At 40.6% G+C, this 19,482-nt stretch overlaps 1 protein-coding gene across 1 annotated transcript in view; it reads left to right on the top strand.

Moving 5' to 3' along the window:
• Positions 1–19,482, top strand: part of LOC137291601 (uncharacterized) — a 95,974-nt gene that overhangs the window by 74,306 nt on the left and 2,186 nt on the right. Inside the window, exons 77-99 of the mRNA XM_067822988.1 lie at positions 401–604; positions 1,452–1,611; positions 2,739–2,741; positions 4,325–4,473; positions 5,195–5,562; positions 6,506–6,736; positions 7,013–7,130; positions 7,384–7,464; positions 8,091–8,280; positions 8,757–8,866; positions 9,516–9,758; positions 10,755–11,098; positions 11,572–11,752; positions 12,029–12,232; positions 12,655–12,926; positions 13,425–13,572; positions 13,753–13,858; positions 14,701–14,980; positions 15,872–16,073; positions 16,946–17,154; positions 17,581–17,714; positions 18,002–18,140; positions 18,995–19,088. Of these exons, the coding sequence (XP_067679089.1) occupies positions 401–604; positions 1,452–1,611; positions 2,739–2,741; positions 4,325–4,473; positions 5,195–5,562; positions 6,506–6,736; positions 7,013–7,130; positions 7,384–7,464; positions 8,091–8,280; positions 8,757–8,866; positions 9,516–9,758; positions 10,755–11,098; positions 11,572–11,752; positions 12,029–12,232; positions 12,655–12,926; positions 13,425–13,572; positions 13,753–13,858; positions 14,701–14,980; positions 15,872–16,073; positions 16,946–17,154; positions 17,581–17,714; positions 18,002–18,140; positions 18,995–19,088 (4,170 nt within the window). The remainder of the gene's footprint in view (positions 1–400; positions 605–1,451; positions 1,612–2,738; positions 2,742–4,324; positions 4,474–5,194; positions 5,563–6,505; positions 6,737–7,012; positions 7,131–7,383; positions 7,465–8,090; positions 8,281–8,756; positions 8,867–9,515; positions 9,759–10,754; positions 11,099–11,571; positions 11,753–12,028; positions 12,233–12,654; positions 12,927–13,424; positions 13,573–13,752; positions 13,859–14,700; positions 14,981–15,871; positions 16,074–16,945; positions 17,155–17,580; positions 17,715–18,001; positions 18,141–18,994; positions 19,089–19,482) is intronic.

The raw sequence follows: 19,482 nt of genomic DNA, 5'->3' as shown, positions 1-19,482 counted from the left end.
TGTCATGTCAAATACAGATGTATTTAGAAGCTGTGAATTATCTTGAATTGTGCAGACTGGCAAAAATGCAGCAAATATATCGTATCCCACTTATGGAGATCTGTGCTTATGCTGTTGACCACTGGATTGTCTGGTACATTCTTAATTGTTTACCAACCACCGCCATATACCTGGACTATTTCTGAGCTTGACGTTCAACAACAAACAGACAGACAGACAGACAGACAGACAGACAAAAACTTTAGATAAGCAGGTTACATCAAGTTAGACTGTATGTCATATTATTATTATTTTGTAACACTTTGAACACCCACTTATTGGTTGGATTTAACACAGTGTAAAATAGTCAGTATAATTGTTATATATGATGACAATGACATGTTGATGTTTCTGCCACCAGGTGATGTCCTGGCTGACGGAGAGGATCCCATGTTGGGTGCTGGAGGGCTTGAGAGAATAGCAGAGGAGGATGCTGATGAGTATGGCAGCCAGTACTCTGACAGTACTGCCCCAGTACTCACTACCATGCAGTACAACAAGTATGTGCGCAGCCTCATCAAACTCCTGATCGGGGAACCAACTCTTAATGACTGGATTAGGAAAGGTAGGTGGTCTGGGGTGTTGTACATTACTAGGGGAGTGGTCATGTGCATAGAACTGTGGTCACAAATCTGTTGAAGTTAAGCAACGTTAAGCATGGAGAGTCCATGGATGGTTGACCGTGTTAATATCAGCTTGACTCCTGAGAATTTCTAGGACTTCAGTCCTGCCCCACAACGAAGCACATGTGATACATGTGGTCTCACCTGAGGCAAGTGAGCTTGTCCAAAACTGCCACTGTTCATCTAGCAGAAAATGGGTACCCTGTGGAATAGGCCATGTGACTATCAACCTTCTGGCGCCTCACAGGCAGTTTGGGTTATCCAGGATAATAGTAATGAGATTGTGATTTCAGCTCTGTTGATCACCGTCTGGTTGAAACTGGGCTCTATACAAACCCATTATCATCATCATTACTTCAGTTTACTGCACAAGTACTGAACTTTACACTGAGATTAGTGCACTTTGTGGCAGGCATATTGCACTTTACAGCAGGAGTGGTGCGGTTTACGACTAGAGGACTACATCTTACCTTGGAAGCACTACTCTTCAGTGCTTAGGCACTGCTTTTTGGTGTGCTAATATGGTACTTTAAATGGTAGACCTGTACTTCACTACAGGACTAATATACCATACCATGCAGGCACTACATGGGTGCTTGGTAAGAAAGGGCTACCAAGCGCGAAGGAGTGAGGTACCTAATTATGTATATCTCTGTACCTAACACTATCGCTAAACCAGATGAAGGAGTGGACCCTTGTAGCATCAAACCGATGGTGTTTGTAGTGAGAATGAAGTCAAACAAAATGGTTAAAAATATACCCCTGATGGTGTTGGTTGTATGTGTTCAGACTTCGGACCCCGGCAGATCGAGAATGCAGCAATACTGAGCACTTCCTGGCAGAGACCTCCGATGATGATTGACCCCAATGGAGAAGGTTCCCAATGGCTTGGAAGACTCAACAAGCTGATGAACAAACACAAACTCATCTCACTCGACATGGAAACAAGGTGAGGCTGTCATTCCTATGCACAGCATGATGATTGAGGGCACTTGGGTTTTGTAAGATTTTTATATAGCTTTTGTCTTTTTCGTTTTTAAAAAAAATCAAAATGCAATGTGAAAATACTGGAAACTGTCTTGTTAGCTTCTTAAGATTCCTAATTATTAAGATTCTTAATTTAACTTTACACATTATGATCTCAATAATACGGTCTGGCAAATTAGCAACAGTCAAATTTAATTGAAGCCATTAATCATAACAGCTCTTAACTTTTACCCAAGTTAGATTAATGAGATGACAAAACCAGCATTATGACCTCAGCCCGTGTAGCAGGCATGGCTATAAAGATCCGTAACCAGAAATATCATCAATGGGAAAAATTATTATTGATTATCAATATGAATATTGATTGATCGATATGTGTATTATAGCATTGTTAATATTAAACATAAACTTCTGAAAAAATCAAGTTTTAATTTACTGTTTTTCAGTTATCTTTATTAAGCTGTTTTGTTTGTGACCCATGCATAAACATCACCACTCACAAATGATGTGAAATATGTTGATTTCTCTCAGACTTTTATGCCATTTTTTCTCAAAGTTACTTCCACGATTTTTATTGATAATGGATAAATATTTTGTTGATGATTATCAGTCTCCATGATCTGCACTGATAGCCAGCCCTGGCAAAGTACTGCACGGGGAGGTTTCACTTATAGGACAAATTGTTATGTATAACAACTTCTTTATTGCGTGATTGTGACATTTCGATACAGATTCTTGTACCGTTGCCAAGCAGGAAATCAACAAGTCAGTATGAGAATCTGTATCGAAACGTCGCAATCACACAATAAAGAAGTTATCCATAACAATTTGTCCTATTTGTACACCTCAACTTCTAAAATGCCACTCAAACGAGGTTTCACTTGTAGTGACAATATGACTGTCACGGAATAGAATAATGAGACTGGGAATTCAATAACAGTAAATTGTTGACAAAATGATACTAACTGGTAATCGGTGTTGTAACGTGGTATAGGAGTGTGAGCGTGTCGCTGCATCTACTAACAGCATGTTTTCTTTGTCTCCTCCCGACCACCATGATCCTGCCTCCTCTGCACTGTGTATACAAAGATGGTAGGTACACTACACCAGAAAACTAGCTTACCACCATCTGTTGTTTTCACCTGTGTGAAATGGTGACACTTGCAAGCATGTAGGACTGTCAAAAAATTACAATGCCTGAGTTCATACAGTGGGAAATTGCAGTATAGGACAGACAAATATTTTTATCTTGTTTCAGTCTGCGTGTCGGTTTTCAATCAAAACAATCTCTCCCAAACACCTGTGTCCAGAAACCTTTCAGGTGCAGTCTGAGAATAACACTGACATTTTTTTTTTATGCTGTTACCTGTGAAGATCAAGGTAAGAATGGATCTTCAGTGACCCATGCTTGTTGTAAGAGGTGACTAACAGGATCGAGTGGGTTGGCTTGCTGACTTGCTTGATGTATGTCATTGTACCCCAGTTACAAAGACCGATCCTCATCATGTTCATTACTGGATTTTCTGGTCTAGACTCAATTATTTACAGATCACCCCTATATAGGTGGAGTGAGTGAGTGAGTGAGTGAGGTAAGTTTTATGCCCGCATTCCAGCTATATGGCGGCGGTCTGTAAATAATCGAGTCTGGACCAGACAATCCAGTGACCAACAACGTGAGCATCGATCTGTGCAACTAGAAACTGATGACATGTGTCAACCAAGTCATTGAGCCTGACCACCCGATCCCGTTAGTCACCTTTTACAACAAGCATAGTCGCATGGGTTGCTGAAGGCCTAGTCCACCCCGGGATCTTCAAGGGTCCATATAGCTGGAATATGGCTGAGTGTGGCATAAAACTAAACTGAAAAGACGAACCAAAAATCCACACCATTAACCTTAAAAAGGTTGCAGTAGATCTTGTTCAAGAAGAGCACAATACTGTTAATAGCCACAGTACAGTCATAATTATAGCATTTGGTACATATTTATTGAAGAAATAATGCACTTGACACTAGCTTTGACAAGCAATCATAGTGTCATAAACCATTCATCCTGTAGGGTTCTGCAAACTTTAGACAACTAGATGGTGGTGGGCAGTTTTCTGGTGTATTTTTGCATGATGAGTTCAGTGAATGTTCAGAGTTACATTTTATAAGATGTCATAAAATATGAAGAGTATAATAGGGATGTAATGAACACTTCTTTTCCTCCTATTTTCTGAAGTGAATCATCTGTTTTCATGTGTTGCTAAACATTTGGATGATAAAATTTAACATGTTATTCAAAACTTTAGCTTCATCAGGATTTGATTTATTTTTATTTGTTATGAGAGGGACAGAAAAGAGGCATTGGAAAAACAATTATATGCCTTCAAAAGCTTCTACATTATTTTTACTAACTTTCAAACAAGTTGTCCTTGCCTTCCAATGTTTGCCTGCTTGAGTATAAGTCTAACATGGAATGGCGCCAAATATAACACATCATATACAAATATTAGTATGTGTAATGTACTGTTTGATTTGTGTGACCTTGATGACTTCAAGAGGGATCTTGAAAAGTTCTGAAGTTTTGCAATTGAAATGTGAATGGGTATAAGCCATGTGTTTGAGCACAAAACATGTTATGTCACCTTTTCCCACTTGTACATCTACTGACTTGTTCTGCCTGTCTGTAGGACAGATCCACAGGTTATTCTAACCCTGGAGAAGGCCATAACTCGGGGCAAGCCTGTCCTTCTGAGGAACTGTGAGGAGCATATAGACAACATCATCACCCCACTTGTACACCACAGGAATACTGCCAGGGAGAACAACAGTGATGAGGGTGCGTGGTACAGGGATACATGTAGACAGTTAGCTTAGTTCAGTTGTGTATCAAGGGATGTTCTTCAAAGAGGAATAGAACTGGTCATTTCTGTTCAATCAAATATCGATACTCAGTGTTTGGGTTTAAGCTCATTTGATATCATTTTTAGCATCCCTCACCATGATATTGCTTGATTATTGCTAAAAGCAACATAAAAATATACTCCCTTACTAATTATATATCATAGTTTGTTTTATATGAATTGACTTAGTGTCAATCACTTAGTGTCAGTTAGATTTTATATCATAATTTGTCTTCCATTAGCATGTCTTAACTTGTCAGTTCAGTTATATACCATTAAAAAAAATAGAGCATATTCCATTTTGTGAGCATACCTCTAGCTAATGCCAATGCATATAAGAAAAAGTATATATTTCCATACAGATGAAACATTTCCAAAACTGTCACATTTTTCCTTAATTTCTCTTCATCATCTGTTTCCTCCCTGACTTCATCGATTGCATTTTATCAATCTTGTAAATCCAATATCCCCTAGTCTGTCTTTCATGGGGACAGAATTGGTTGACTCGTGTTATTTCCTATGTATATCACCATCTTTCTTTCATGATCAGCGGACTGAATTTCATGATCTATCAGAAACAGATTCAGACTAAAGCTGTATGGACTGCAACATCAACAAATCCAGTGCACTCAACCTAGTCTTGTATGTTTATTGCAGAACCACGTATGATAATGTTCTGTGGGAGACGCATATTGTGCCATCAGAACTTCCGCTTCTACCTGTCCACACCTCTCCCCAAACCCAAGTTTGACCCCGACATCGCTTCCACCACCTGCCTCCTGAACTTTGGCGTCTCCCATGATACCCTCATTGAGGATCTGCTGATGAGGGCCTTTGCCCGCATTCGCCCTGAGCTATACAGGGAGCGAGTCATTGCATTGCGGAACCTGCAGTTGATGAAGGACACACTGTATCGATTGTCAGAGACGGTGAAGGAACGGGTGTTGGCAGGGGGACAGGAAGCAATGCTCAGCAGTCCCAAGGCTTTACAGTTCATTACAGATCTCACTGAAGCCAAGATGAAGGTAGGTACCAGTGTCCAACAACTCCAGTATGAGACACACATCCCCATCTTGTCGTCTTGAGCACAATGCATATTTATGTATTTATGGTTTATGTATTTTTTTTAAAGCTAATTGTACTTTACGTATTTGTAGTTTGTAGAGTTGGGTATTGCCAAATGTTCATATTATGACAGATGTTGGCGTATTGCAATATGTAAGTATAAGACACTGTTTAAGGTAACGAATGACTGTTTTCTCTCTTTTGAAACAATGCCACTGGCCACTGTCAGGACTCAGAAGTGGTTGTACAAGAGATCAATTGAAAATGTTTCCAAACTGAAAACTTGGCTCTTAAGTTTGGAGCTTGAGTCGAGATGGTTGAACAGGTTAGGAGGCTGACTTTGTGTGCTGGTGAATAGGTGTCTGACTTTGAGGATATGGGTTTGAATCCTGGATGGGACTCAACCAAATAAGTAATAGAATTTGTACCATGACATGTGTTACAGTTTGTCAGTGTTTAAAATTCCTGCCTGCCTGACCACCCAGAACAGTCTGTTTCATCTTGGATGGTCAAATTTCAAAAATAGCCTGTCCGGTGCTATTTTAACCATAAATGTTCCAAAATATCAGACAGCTTGTCTTGTCATCAGTTAGATATGCTTAAGGTATTATGAAACTTATGTTAAACTACTAACAACTGGACAGTTCATGTTATGATAGCCAATCACAACACATGTACTTTCAGTTTACTTAAATGCTATTGCCTGTTAGTGTTACTTCGTTCATTGTGATGCATACAAACAGTAAAGTAATCAGAAGTCTGGTTTTTTGGTTTATTTTTTATTGTTGAAAACTGGCAAGTTTGTATCTGGACTGGTAATTTTCTAAAGTTACTAGTCCGCCTGTCTGACTTGTAATTTGGGGAGTTTTAAACCCTGAATATATAAAGCTGATGGCGTTACAGCTTGCGAGGAAGCTGGCCGAAACACAGAGTCTCCTGGATGACCTTGAGCTGCTGAAGGATGAGTTATTCCCCCTTGCCAGGCGGGCGGCCATGATGTTCTCTGTCCTGCAGAGTCTGCCCAGTGTCCACAATGAGTACCAATTTACCCTGCAGTATTTCATTGAACTCTTTGATGAGGCTGTTGGAGGAGAACTTCCCAAAGACTTTGGACAGGATCCAGATGCTGAAGATGTGAGTGTAGTTAATCAGTTAACCTGTGATTTTAGTTGTACAGGATTCTGTTCATATGCATAGCTTTCAAGTCTATGCTGCCCAACAAAAATGGGTACTTGGAAGTAAAAGATATTTGTCTCATTTTCAGTTGAATGATATGGTGAAGATATTAATTAGGTCTTATCAGGAACCCATAGATGACCCCCTTTTACAAACTCCTTTTTCCAATTCCTCAAAATTTGGCTCATCTATGGTGATATTCAGTAGTATATGTAATGAGGACTTTGTATGCAGGGCTATGAGCTGGATGGTGAGAGCAGCGTGGAGGTTGACAAACGGCCTCGAGTAGGCAGTACCTCATCTCAGGTATCCAATACAGAGAAGACTGCCACAGATAAACCAACAGACTCAGGTATAGCATTGCTGAAATATGTATGTTTAAATATTATCACTGGAATATCAGATGAACACAGTATGTAAAGAAATGATGCTTACAGAACTGGAATAATAACAACACAAAGTATGGTACTTATGGTGAGATCTGACAGTTGCTGTCCCAAATTAATTGTCATCTGGCACGGTAATTTTTTTTTTATCTAAAAAATACCTTTGCTGAGGTACCATGGTAGTTGTGGAGTGCTGTATAGTTGTGTGTTTGTGTCCAGGCAAAGAGGAAACTGTAGCCACAACAGGGGAGGGAGAGGATGCCAAGCCGGAATCAGGACATGCAGAGGCCACCACAGAAGGTACTGTAGCTCACCTAGATCATATATCAACAACTACTGCAGTCTTGTCATCAGAAGCTCTCAATGCAATGCACATACAAGGAAGGTTCTTGGTTAGGATGGGACCTATATATAGGGCTTTGGTACTTGTCTGTGTTTTAGACTGAGTAAAAGCGGCTGTACACTATTATTATTATTTGTCAGTTACCAGAAATGTTTTGTTGTGCAGCACTGCAGTTAGCAACATTCCAGGTATATGGCAGTAACTGAATTTTGTCTAGATCTATGCATTTGTGATACAATGATATCTATCAACAAAATGAGCGAATCTGATCACCTGATCCAGTCTGTCACCTTATGCTACATGTTAAAGACCAAGTATAACCAAGATCATTGCCAGAAATGGATTGGCCATAATTTTCATTTCTTTTTCAATCTGAAGGAAGAAGCCTCCTGTTTTGATTGCTTATTTCAAGAGCCATATCACAAGAGTAATCAGTCAGATTGTCTTTTTATATGTATCTGTTAATATATGTAACCATTGGATCATGGCAGTCAGTTATGAGGTGAATATTTAAACCAATGGCCCCCAAAGACCAAAACTGCATTCTTTATAAGGAGCTGCTAACATATTGTTTGATTTATAGAGTCTACTGCCAGTACCGGAGCTGCTCAAAAGTTTGTGGAGGGAAGTGAGTCAGATGACTTACCTCCTCTAGAGCTGCCTGACACGGTCCCCCTGCCGTCGGAGGGTGTGGATTATACAGCTCTGTCAGTGAACAGAGTCAAACAACTGATGGACATACTCACCAGTCTGGTGTATCACAGGGTCAAGTTGTAAGTGTGCTGTTGCCTCATACTAACTGATTGTGCATTATACTGATGCCCATACTGACTGGAGATGTTGGTTTGTATGTGTGAGTGTGTCTGTAGGAGACTTTTGGACTCATGATCATTCTGGAGGTTAGTGATTTGTGTTAATATTTATCATACTTTGAAGTTAGTTGTTGGTGTTAATTGGTTTAAGTTTATTGATCTATTACTCTGAAGTTAATGTTTAATGTTAATTGGTGCACGTTTATTAATATCTTACTTTGAAGTTAGTTGTTGGTACAAGGTTATTAATGTTATACTTTGAAGTTAGTGGTTAATATTATTGGTACAAGGTTATTAATATTTCACTTGGAATTTAGTGGTTAATGATAATTGGTACAAGGATATTAATATAATACTTGGAAGTTAGTGGTTGGTGTTTATTGATGTCTACATTATTTATGTGTGTTGTCCACCTGTAAGTGTGAGTGTGTCTACAGGAGCCTGTATGAGGAGGACTGTTTGCTGTTCGCCACTCTGGCCTGCCTCAACATCCAGAATGAAGGAGGAGAGGTCTTCTCCACAGAGGAGATGTCGCTTCTTCTTCAAGGTACTCACTGATTACCATCAGTGTCATTATCAGTGTCATAATGATGATAACTTTACATTTGATGTGTTACGTATGGTCTGTTCTTCACAACTAAGTCGATAAAATGAACAGTTATTGTCAACTGATTAATTTACTGTAATTCATATTTTTAGCTCCCATTGATGGAATTCTCCATTTTTACTCCAAGTGTTGATTTGTGGTGTGATTGTAAAATACGCTCAACAAGGATGATCTGAACTCAAGAAAGTTGATCTGGTCATCAGAATAAGCAAATGTCCTGTTTTCTACATGACATTGTTTAGAACTCAATACAATTACTAAAAAATATAAAAAAGAATCATCATGGTTGAAAATAACGACAAAATCTTTCGTTTTAGATGTTCCCTGTCAGTATCCATGTCAGATGTTCTCTGTCAGTAATTGCAAAACGTTTCCAATGTTGGGCAAACAATCAAAACTTAAATCAGCAAGTCTGCACCAAAACATCTTTGTCCACTAACCTGAATTAATCTTTCAGCATCTATATTTCAACATTAACTGGACAAAAAACATTGTCATAATGGGTACAGTGTGTTCTGTCTACTTTAGGCAACCACTGCTGTTGTTGCAAGACCCCTTGCTCAGACTCATCAACAATTTTTTGTTGAAGGCAACCCTGGTCTAGGAATGCAGCTGACACTATCAGACTTTGACTGCTTGGATGAGCCACCCCAGTGGATGCCACGGGAGAAGTGGGAGGACATTCTGGCCCTGTCTGTGCTGCCTGGTCCGTTGGACAGTCTCTGTGTGGACTTTGCTCAAAACTCTGCTTCATGGAAAGCCTGGTACAAATCAGCCTACCCTGAGAGGGAGGCACTGCCTTGTGCTAGCATAGCTCAAAACACAGACATGCGTAAGTAGAACGATTAAGTCTTTTGTGTGAGTGAGTGAGTTTAGTTTTATGCCCCATTCAGCAATATTCCAACAATCTGGCAGTGGTTTGTAAATAATGAAGTCTAGACCAGACAAACCAGTGATTAACAGCCTGAACATTGATCTGTGCAATTCAGATGCAATGTCATGAGTCAACCAAGTCAGTGAGTCTGATCACACTTGTTGCCTCTTACGACAAGCATGAATTAAAGTCATCTAACCCCAATCTTCATTGGTCTTCTGTTTTTACACTCAGTGATGCAATAGCAGGCAATTTTAATATCAATGTTTGACTCTTTCATTACATACTCTGTCATTGTTTTAATAGTATATATCAAAATTTGAATCCTGTATGGTGTATAACAGAACTAATCCCAGGGGCTAGCAGCCTCATGGACATATATATGGCAATCTGAATGATATATGTATCACAAGGGATCTCAGTACTGCGAGTGTTCATACCACTTTGTGGACAGGGTTCTGTGGCTTGTATGCTAAGCTGTTGTACCAGGGATGGTGGAGTAGCCTAATAATTCGGGTGATCGCTGATCATGCCAAAATCCAGGGTTCGATTCCCCACATGGTTACAATGGGTGAAGCCAATTTCTTGTCTCCCCCACAGTGATACTGAAACATAAAACTAAACTCATTCACTGTTGTACCACACCTGGTAGTATTTATGGATTTATATTACTCAAGAATTTCTTTTGTCAATGTTTTTAAAGATTTACAAGTGTGATTATATTCGAAGAAGAGTGAAATGGTTATACAGGTTATCTGGTCATTGGAGTAGCCTTGTGGTTGAAGCATTAGCTCAATATGTGAGCACCCTCACTGTTATTCATATCTCTCTTGTTCATACCTGTGACATGTTGCTATAATAGTTATAGCTTGTTTAATCTTGAGAGAAAGATACCAGAAGAAATCCTGCTGCTGGTAAATAATCATTATTCATGAGGGTTTGTGTATTCTACAGCTCCTCCTGAGAGTGGTAGAGCTGGGTCACGTGGCAGTGAGCGAGCTGCAGCAGCTGGAAGTCCTGACCTCGGACTGCTGAGTGAGTTCCACCAACTCCTCATATTGCGTATGTTACGACCTGATCGCCTGCCAGCTGCACTGACAAGATATGTGGAGAAGAGCTTCAACTTGACCCTGCCCAAGGAGACAGGCTTCAGTCTGGGAGATGTCCTCCTGGATGCTCGTAGTCACCTAGGTGTGCTGTTACTTCTCCCTCCAAGCCCCTCCCACCTTCATAGCTGTTCAGTCAGCAGGCTCCGACTCACGCACAGTCCAGTCACCATGCTTACAGATCTAGCCAAGGTGAGTTATCAGTCCAATCACTATGCTTACAAATCTATCCAAGGTGAGTTATCAGTCATCATACTTACAGATCTAGTCAAGGTGAGCTTTCAGTTCAGTTTCCATGTTAACGGATCTAGCCAAGGTGAGTGATCAATCCAGTCACCATGCTTACAGATCTAGCCAAGGTGAGTAATCAATCCAGTCACCATGCTTACAGATCTAGTCAAGGAGAGTCATCAGCAGAGTCACCATACTTAAAGATCTAGCCAAGGTGAGTCGTCTGTTCAGTGAAAGGTCTTAAACACAATCCAGTCAGCTTGCTCAGCATTGTTTAAGGTTTGGCCTGACAACTTATGAAATTCCCAGGTGTCCTTTAGTGATTGATGTTTGATCTTTTGAGAATTTGAATTTGTAGTCATCAAATGTTTAACTTTTAACATTAAGGTTATGACTCAAATCTAGTGATTTAATATTATCCTTTGTACATCCAGAGTCACAGTGTGTCAGTGGAGGTGGTGAAGATGTGTGATGGGTGTGAAATAGAGGTGGATGAGGCCATTGACACAGCAGAGAAACAAGATGGCTGGGTGATCATTGAAGACCTTCATCTGGCACCAACCACATTCTATAAGGAGCTCAAGAGACGGCTGCTGAGGCTGTACAAGAGCAGAGGTGAGGCAGTGGCAAGTTATCACAAGTGTCGGTGTTTTTTTCAAATCTTGAACTTTTTCGCATAAGATGCAACTAATGGGGTCAGGTGGTTTCACTGACTTGATTGACAAATGTCATTATCTCCCAATTGAGTAGATTATGCTGATGATCATACTTGAATATTCACAGACCACCGCCATGCAGCTGGAATTCTGTGAAGCATAAAACTAAACTCACTCACTAATTTTTTGGTTCTGTTCTGTGATTGTTCTGGAGCTTTGTTGTTTCCCTTTTCAGCGGTCATCCCAGCAGAGCAACAAGACAAGTCCCGGTTCTGTGTGTGGGTGACGAGCGAGCCATGTGAACACATCCCTAACTTCCTGCTGCAGAACCTGCACAAAGTGGCCTGGAACCACATGATCAGCCCGGGGGTAGATGACACAGGGGACCACATCCTTCCACCTCTTCATCATGTCTCACCTGAAGGATATCTCAAGTCAGGTAGGTCCACATCTGAAATCTGTATCTCAGTGTGCTGTCTCTATCACATCTCTTGTAAGAGGATCAGGTGGTCCTGTTAGCAGATGTGGTATACTCAAGTCATCGTATCTCAAATGTGTAGATTGATGCTCATACCATTGACCACTGAACTAAACTTACTCCATCACATCTCAGCTGAAGGTTATGTCAAGTCAGGTAGGTACATCTCAACTCTCGATCTCTGCATATCTCATCAATCAAGTAGCACCTCTAATGTGATGAATATTTCACTTTTAATGGCACATAGCCTTATTTTGATATAAGTTATGCAAATCTCTGTGATTCTATGATGTTCTCCTTCGTCAAGGGTCAAGTGAAATACTGTGTAAGACCTAACTAATCTCCTTATCATCATATTATGTTGTTATTTGTTTGACTTACAGCTATTGTGAACACACTACAGAAGATCTCGGGAGAAGTATGGGAGAAAGTCCGCCAGGAGACCCAGTTGGTTCGCTCCCTTGTCTACGGCATTGCTGTCATTCAGGGAGTTTTGGTTGCCAGGCAACTCTTTGGCAGTGTTGGTCTCAGTCAGTGGTACCCCTTTGACACAGTGGAGATTAGTGGTGCTGTTTCCATGGTGACTGGGACACTCTTGAAGAAGAAGGATGAGACTGAGCCTGGATTGGAAGAACTTTGTTTCGGCCTGTCGAAGGTAAGTCACAAGATTAGACTAGTAGCTGTAATACCAGATTTATTTTCATCAGTGCTTGACAATAGTACAAGAATCTGTATTGAAATGTTGCACTCACAAAATAAAGATGTTGTTATCCTTAAGGCTTGTCAGTACCTCACAACTTCTTAAATACAAAGAAGTTTAAGTTCAGAGATATTCTTTAGCAAGCAACGTGTTACAACACGGATGAAAGTCATTTTAGTGTATATAAATTGCAATGTGAATGTATACCTATGACAATTAGGAAATGATGAATCAGTGTTTGGGAAGTATGCCAATATGGTTAGAAGAAGTATGTAGTGATTTTCTGTCATCTCACAGGCAGCTTAAGTTGTCCAGAATAATTGTCAGATTGTGCACTTTGAGCATCCTTTACACCCTTTGCGCAGGATATAAAGTCTGGAATGTAAAGTTGTAAGTGTTTATCATTTTTGTCTTATTCAAAGTGTCTGTAAGCTTCTTGTTGTATGCTTGCAGCTCCTGTATGGCATGATGGTGATGGATGAGTCAGACCAGATGTACATAGAGAACCTCTGCAGCCATGTACTGGGTCAGGTGTACAAGGAACCTGCGGGTGAAATCCTGCTGGGCACAGTCCTCCTCCCCACCCCACCAGCCAATGTTGGTGAGTAGCAGCCATTAGAAAACAGTGGGATTTTCTGTCAGATTTCAGTTTGTCAGCAGAAGTTGAAATGACTTGGAGACATATTCAGTAGCTGATCATCAAAACATGCAGGAATGTGTTGATGAAATACTTGTTGTGAATGTCTTGTCATTGAAGCATATTGTATGTGACTACCAACAGATCCCACGGAGTATGGTGACTGGTTTGAGCGTGTCGGAGATGACACTATGACTCTGCCTGCCTTGCAGCTTGGAGCAGGGGTAGAGAGGGAGAGATGTGAAGCCAGGTGAGACAATACACAGATAGGGGAAATGTTGATATCAATTATTAACGGATTTGTATAGTGCCTAGTTTCCACCATACAATGCTCACTGAAATCACAATCTGATTACTATTATTATTTTCATTATATTATCATTATCTTGATAACCCAAGCTGCCTGGGTGGCACTAGAAAGTTAATGGTCATATTATCCCATCGGGTACCCATTTTCTGTTGGGTGATCAAGGCAGTTTGGAGCGAACTCACTTGCCTCAGGTGAGATCACATGTATCACATGTGTCAGACACATATTTATTGTATCTTGGCAGTTTGGGTGAGTGAGTATGGTTTTGTGCTGCATGTAGCGATATTCCAGCAGCATGACAGATGAGTCGCTACAGAAATGGTCTTCACATATTGGAACCCTGTGGGGTATCAAACCTTGGCCTTCTAGTGAGGAGCATAGGCCTTAGAAACAAGGCTGCTTGACTGTCCCTCATATACATGGTTCATTCATGAACTCATCTCATAGTCTCCAGTACCTCATTAAGGAGTGATTACTTAAGACGGGTTGTTAGGGGTCAGTGCAGCCAGTGAGAAAGTACAAATATGAGGTATTCCTCTGTGACTTTTCATATGCGTGATCGTAGTGTGACGTGTTGTACATTATATCAACCACTAGACTATGTGTAGGCCACAACAATATAGCTGGAACATTATTGACATGCTTCAGTATACAAATATGTGTAACTTTACCACAATTATAACATTCTATTGTAACGAGGGATTCTGAGATGGGAGTTTGTTAGTGCTGATTATATTGCCATTTTCTACTCGTCAATGTGTGATGTTCTGTTATTTCTCCAGTGCCAGTACATTCATCAATCACCTGGACCTGATGTTCGAAACCCAGAACAATGAAGCTGGAGACATTTCCACACCTTCCAACAACACTGTCAACATTGCCAAACTACGCTCAGCTCTTGATGTCTGCCTGGAAGAGTTGCCTCCCTTGCTAGAGCTGGGACAGGTGCCCCTGACCTTGACCCAGGACTACAACTTCCCCTACCACTGCCCGAGTATCATCAGTCTATCAAGCATGTCCAGCTCTCTGATGCCTGAAAGCATTGGTTATGTGCTTCTGCAGGTTAGTGGTCTGAGGAGCATCATCACACAAATATTATGTTTACCCAATTTTTTCCTCTAATGAGCTTTACAGTTTGTTTATTTGCTGGTTGTTTAATGCTACATTAATCTATATTGTAGCTTTGTACATGATCTGTAAATATCAGACACTCCTGTGATAAACAGCATGATCATTGATTGAGATATGGTGACAGGTGTCAAAATGGGGTGAAATGGTATGCTGTGATGTTTGTAGAACAAGGTATTTGGCCTTTGATTCGGTATACTATAGTGAAAACCAAAAATTTTGTGTTTTTGGTTTTCGTAACAGCATTTCTTATAAACTTTTTAAACCTTTAATCATAAAATTTCGAGAAATTGAATAATTTATCTATATCTATTTGGTTTGGCTGTTATCAGTTTTCTGCATTATGACCATATCTCATATACAGAACCAAAACGGACCAAATCAAAAGCCAGTTTGTAGTACTACAATGCATACCATAACGTGGTAAGAGCTAGCATACCATTTCACCTCTTGTGTCAACCAAGTCAGCGAGTCTGACCACACAAGTCTTTTAGTTATCTCTTAAGTATTGGTTGCTCTGAAGACCAATTCTAAACTGATTCTTAACAGGTTTGGTGTTTACAAGGTGGATGAGGCACTGTGCAGCCAATGTCTGTTTACCTGGGTATTAAATGTCCATAATGGTTGCTGTACATAAAGGTTTACAGTTAAATGTTTGTCACTGCACTTCACTGTCAGGTTTCCTGATTCCAGAAAACCATAGATGTGTTCTTATTAGGGGACATTGAAATACTAATGAAATTTTAAAAGACCCATCTTATGTTTGCAAACCGGCAGATAAATCTATTTTCTAGTCACTACCTCTTCATATTTTCTGTTTTTCAGGAGTGTCTCTGGCTCAACTCCATCCTGTGTCACATCAGACAGCAGATCAGTGACCTACAGGGCTGTCTGCTTGGTGGCCCTGAGGCTCTGCCACACTCCCACCTGAGCACAGTCTTCAGTCTGCAAGAAGAACATGTTCCTGTGTCCTGGATACACCCCAACTGTCAGTCCTGTACACACTCTCTGGTGTCCTGGCTTGCAGGTCAGTCATATACTAGATAGATACACACCAACTGTCGATCCTGTACACACTCTCTAGTGTCCTGGCTTATGCTAGATAGATACACCCCAGCTGTCAGTCACATACACACTCTCTAGTGTCCTGGCTTGCAGGTCAGTCATATACTAGATAGATACACCCCAACTGTCAGTCCTGTACACACTCTCTAGTGTCCTGGCTTGCAGGTTAGTCATATACTATATAGATACACCCCAACTGTCAGTCCTGTACACACTCTCTAGTGTCCTGGCTTGCAGGTCAGTCATATACTATATAGATACACCCCAACTGTCAGTCCTGTACACACTCTCTAGTGTCCTGGCTTGCAGGTCAGTCATATACTATATAGATACACCCCAACTGTCAGTCCTGTACACACTCTCTAGTGTCCTGGCTTGCAGGTCAGTCATATACTAGATAGATACACCCCAACTGTCAGTCCTGTACACACTCTCTAGTGTCCTGGCTTGCAGATCAGTTACATATTAGATATATATAACCCAACTGTCAGTCCTGTACATACTGTCTACTGTCCTGTCTTGCAGATCAGTCATATACTAGATAGATACACCCCAACTGTCAGTCCTGTACACACTCTCTAGTGTCCTGGCTTGCAGATCAGTTACATATTAGATATATATAACCCAACTGTCAGTCCTGTACATACTGTCTACTGTCCTGTCTTGCAGATCAGTCACATACTACATAGTCAGTCCTCTCAGTTCCTAGTAAGTCATATACAAGACAGGTACTGGTCATTTTGAAATCCAGTAGGTACTGGGCAGTTCAGTCCTGCCCATCTTGAAAATCTGACATATGCCTGTTCCAAACATATTGTTGTGTCTTCTGATCAGACAAAAAGAAGAGGTACCAGCAGCTGCAATCCTGGGTCAGACGAGGAATGGTCCCAACATTTAAGGACAACGGTCAGTTACAGGACAATCCAACAATAGCATGTGGCCATCTGTCAACCGTGTGGCTGGGAGGCTTGGTCAACCCAAGGGCACTGTTGTCAGCCTATAGACAGGAGAAGGCTATTGTGTGCAAGTGCAACATAGATCAGGTATTGATCAGGTGGCATATGCATGTTATAAACATTGAAACCAGGCTTAATAAATCCTACGAGCTTCAGCCATAGCCATTAGGCCTGACTTATAGCGAATGTTGTTCTGTTCAGGTTTTCGGGTCTAAATGGTGATAGTTCCAGGTGCATTTAAAATGTGACCTGTGTGTCTTTTAAATGCAGATATCCTTGAAGCTGATAACACACAAGTTTTCTTATGTTAGTCTGATTGTCATGATGGATTAGCTGTAGTCTTTTCTTATTGAATTTCTTTTAAGTTACATGAACACATTTTGATAAAGGTTTTCTACATGGCACTTAGGCTTGTCTGGGGGTTTCAAACTTTGATATCAAACCAGATGACATTGCGTTTTAATGTGCAATTGATGACTGATCATGTTTAAACATGTGATTGGTGTGTTTCAGATTGTGTTTGAGTGCGATGTCCTCAACACGATGGACACAGAGGACATAGAGATGGACGATGGTTTATTCCTGACTGACATACATTTACAAGGAGCAGGTTGGAACTTCGACAAGGATATGCTGAGAGAATCAAAGTGAGCACTCACATAATTTCTGCTTGAGCATGTTGAGATTAATGGCCCACTTTCTCAAACTTCACAGTCTCGACAATAGGTGGTGACCAATCTGTCTAACACACCACAAATCAAGCCGTTTGCCTCACAAGCATGTGAGAAACTTCATAGGTTTAAATCTGAGGTGTCATTGGTTTGAATATCACCTTGTCCAATCATGTGTCCGGCCCATGTTAATACAATATACAACAGAATCAGGTAATTTCAATGTAGATAATTCTGTTGATTTTCAATGTATTTTTTCACAGAAGAGCATTGTTTGATGTTCCGTGTGTGTATGTGAAGCTGATGAAGAAAGCAACTCCCCCACCAGCTGAGAGGGAGGGAGATGGGGACATGGAAGAACTCAATGAGAACATCTACCAATGCCCTGTCTACATGAACAGAGTGAGTGTTTGTGGTGAATGAGCATGATAGCATGTGGTCCGGTGCATAGCGTTCAGGTCACAATCAGTTGAACCTTGGACATGGAGACTCTTTGGATGGGTGACTGTGTTTTGCAGCTTGACACCTGCAAGTTTCATGGACTTTAGTCCTGCCCCACAGCAAAGCACACATGGCACATGTGGTCTCATCTTAGCCAAGTGAGTTTGTTCAAAATTGTCCCTGTTCACCAACAGAAAATGGGTACCCGGTGAAGTTGGTCATGAGACTATTAACTTCTATCACCTCACAGGCAGCTTGCATTATCTGTGGCAATAATGATGAGATTGTGCGCTTTGAGCATGATATCTTACCTAGAGAGGGCTTGTCATAAATATTATCATTATTATTTTTATACTACAGTTTTGGTTTTGACATGTGTCACCATACTGTGTCACAATGCGGTGTCCTAACAGTGGTCCTGATCTTAGTTTGACTGATACAGTGTTTAACAATCCTGGTACATTTCACAAAATAATGAAAATGAGCTGCTGACCCTATTCTGAAGGGTTTAATTTTGGGTTTCTATGTTCAACTGCTGATCCAAACAGAATATGTACTTACGGGATCAAGTAGTCAAGATCTGACATGGTTGACACATTTATGCTATAGTGCCTCAGTTAACCAGATCAAGGCTCATACTGTTGATAACTCAATTCTCTGGTCCAGACACAGTTATTTATAAACCGCTGCCATATGGCTGGAATTTGGCATATGGCGTTAAACAGCTACCAAACAAACGACCACACAAAATACTTAAACCCGGTGTTACTGATCAAGAAATTACTCACGTATATTTTGTATTCCTGCTGTTCCAGAGCCGACAGATGCTAGTCACTCACCTTCCTATCAAGTGTCCTTCACCGGTAGAGAGATGGGGACTGTCTCGCACAGCTTTCATCCTGGATCCAGGTCAGTACATTCACAAATTACCCCTTCTCAATCTTTGAGTTTGTTGATTTTAGAAGTAAAATTGAGTACATCTTCAATTTTAGCGATCTCACTTGCAATTTAACCTGTGAAGATCCATGCTAGGATAGGTCTTCAACCCATGTTTGCTGAAAGAGGCATAGAAGTTGGTCAGGCTCATTTAGCTATACAATACAGACAGTATGTTTACATTAAACTGTTTTGAAAAAGACTATTTCAGACAATTTTATGTTAGTGTATACCTAAGAACAACTTCTTTCACAGACTGGTGTTTCACTAGTCCCAAAAGATTTTTTAAGTGACAAAACACTAAAATGCCTGAATCCCCAGTAAGTAGTCTAATGTATCTGATTGCCTATGGTTAATACTGTTAGAT

The sequence above is a fragment of the Haliotis asinina genome, chromosome 1, assembly GCF_037392515.1.
Source record: "Haliotis asinina isolate JCU_RB_2024 chromosome 1, JCU_Hal_asi_v2, whole genome shotgun sequence".
NCBI lineage: Eukaryota > Metazoa > Mollusca > Gastropoda > Lepetellida > Haliotidae > Haliotis > Haliotis asinina.
Note: the sequence above shows the minus strand (reverse complement) of the source record. Positions and strands in the feature narration are given on the sequence as shown.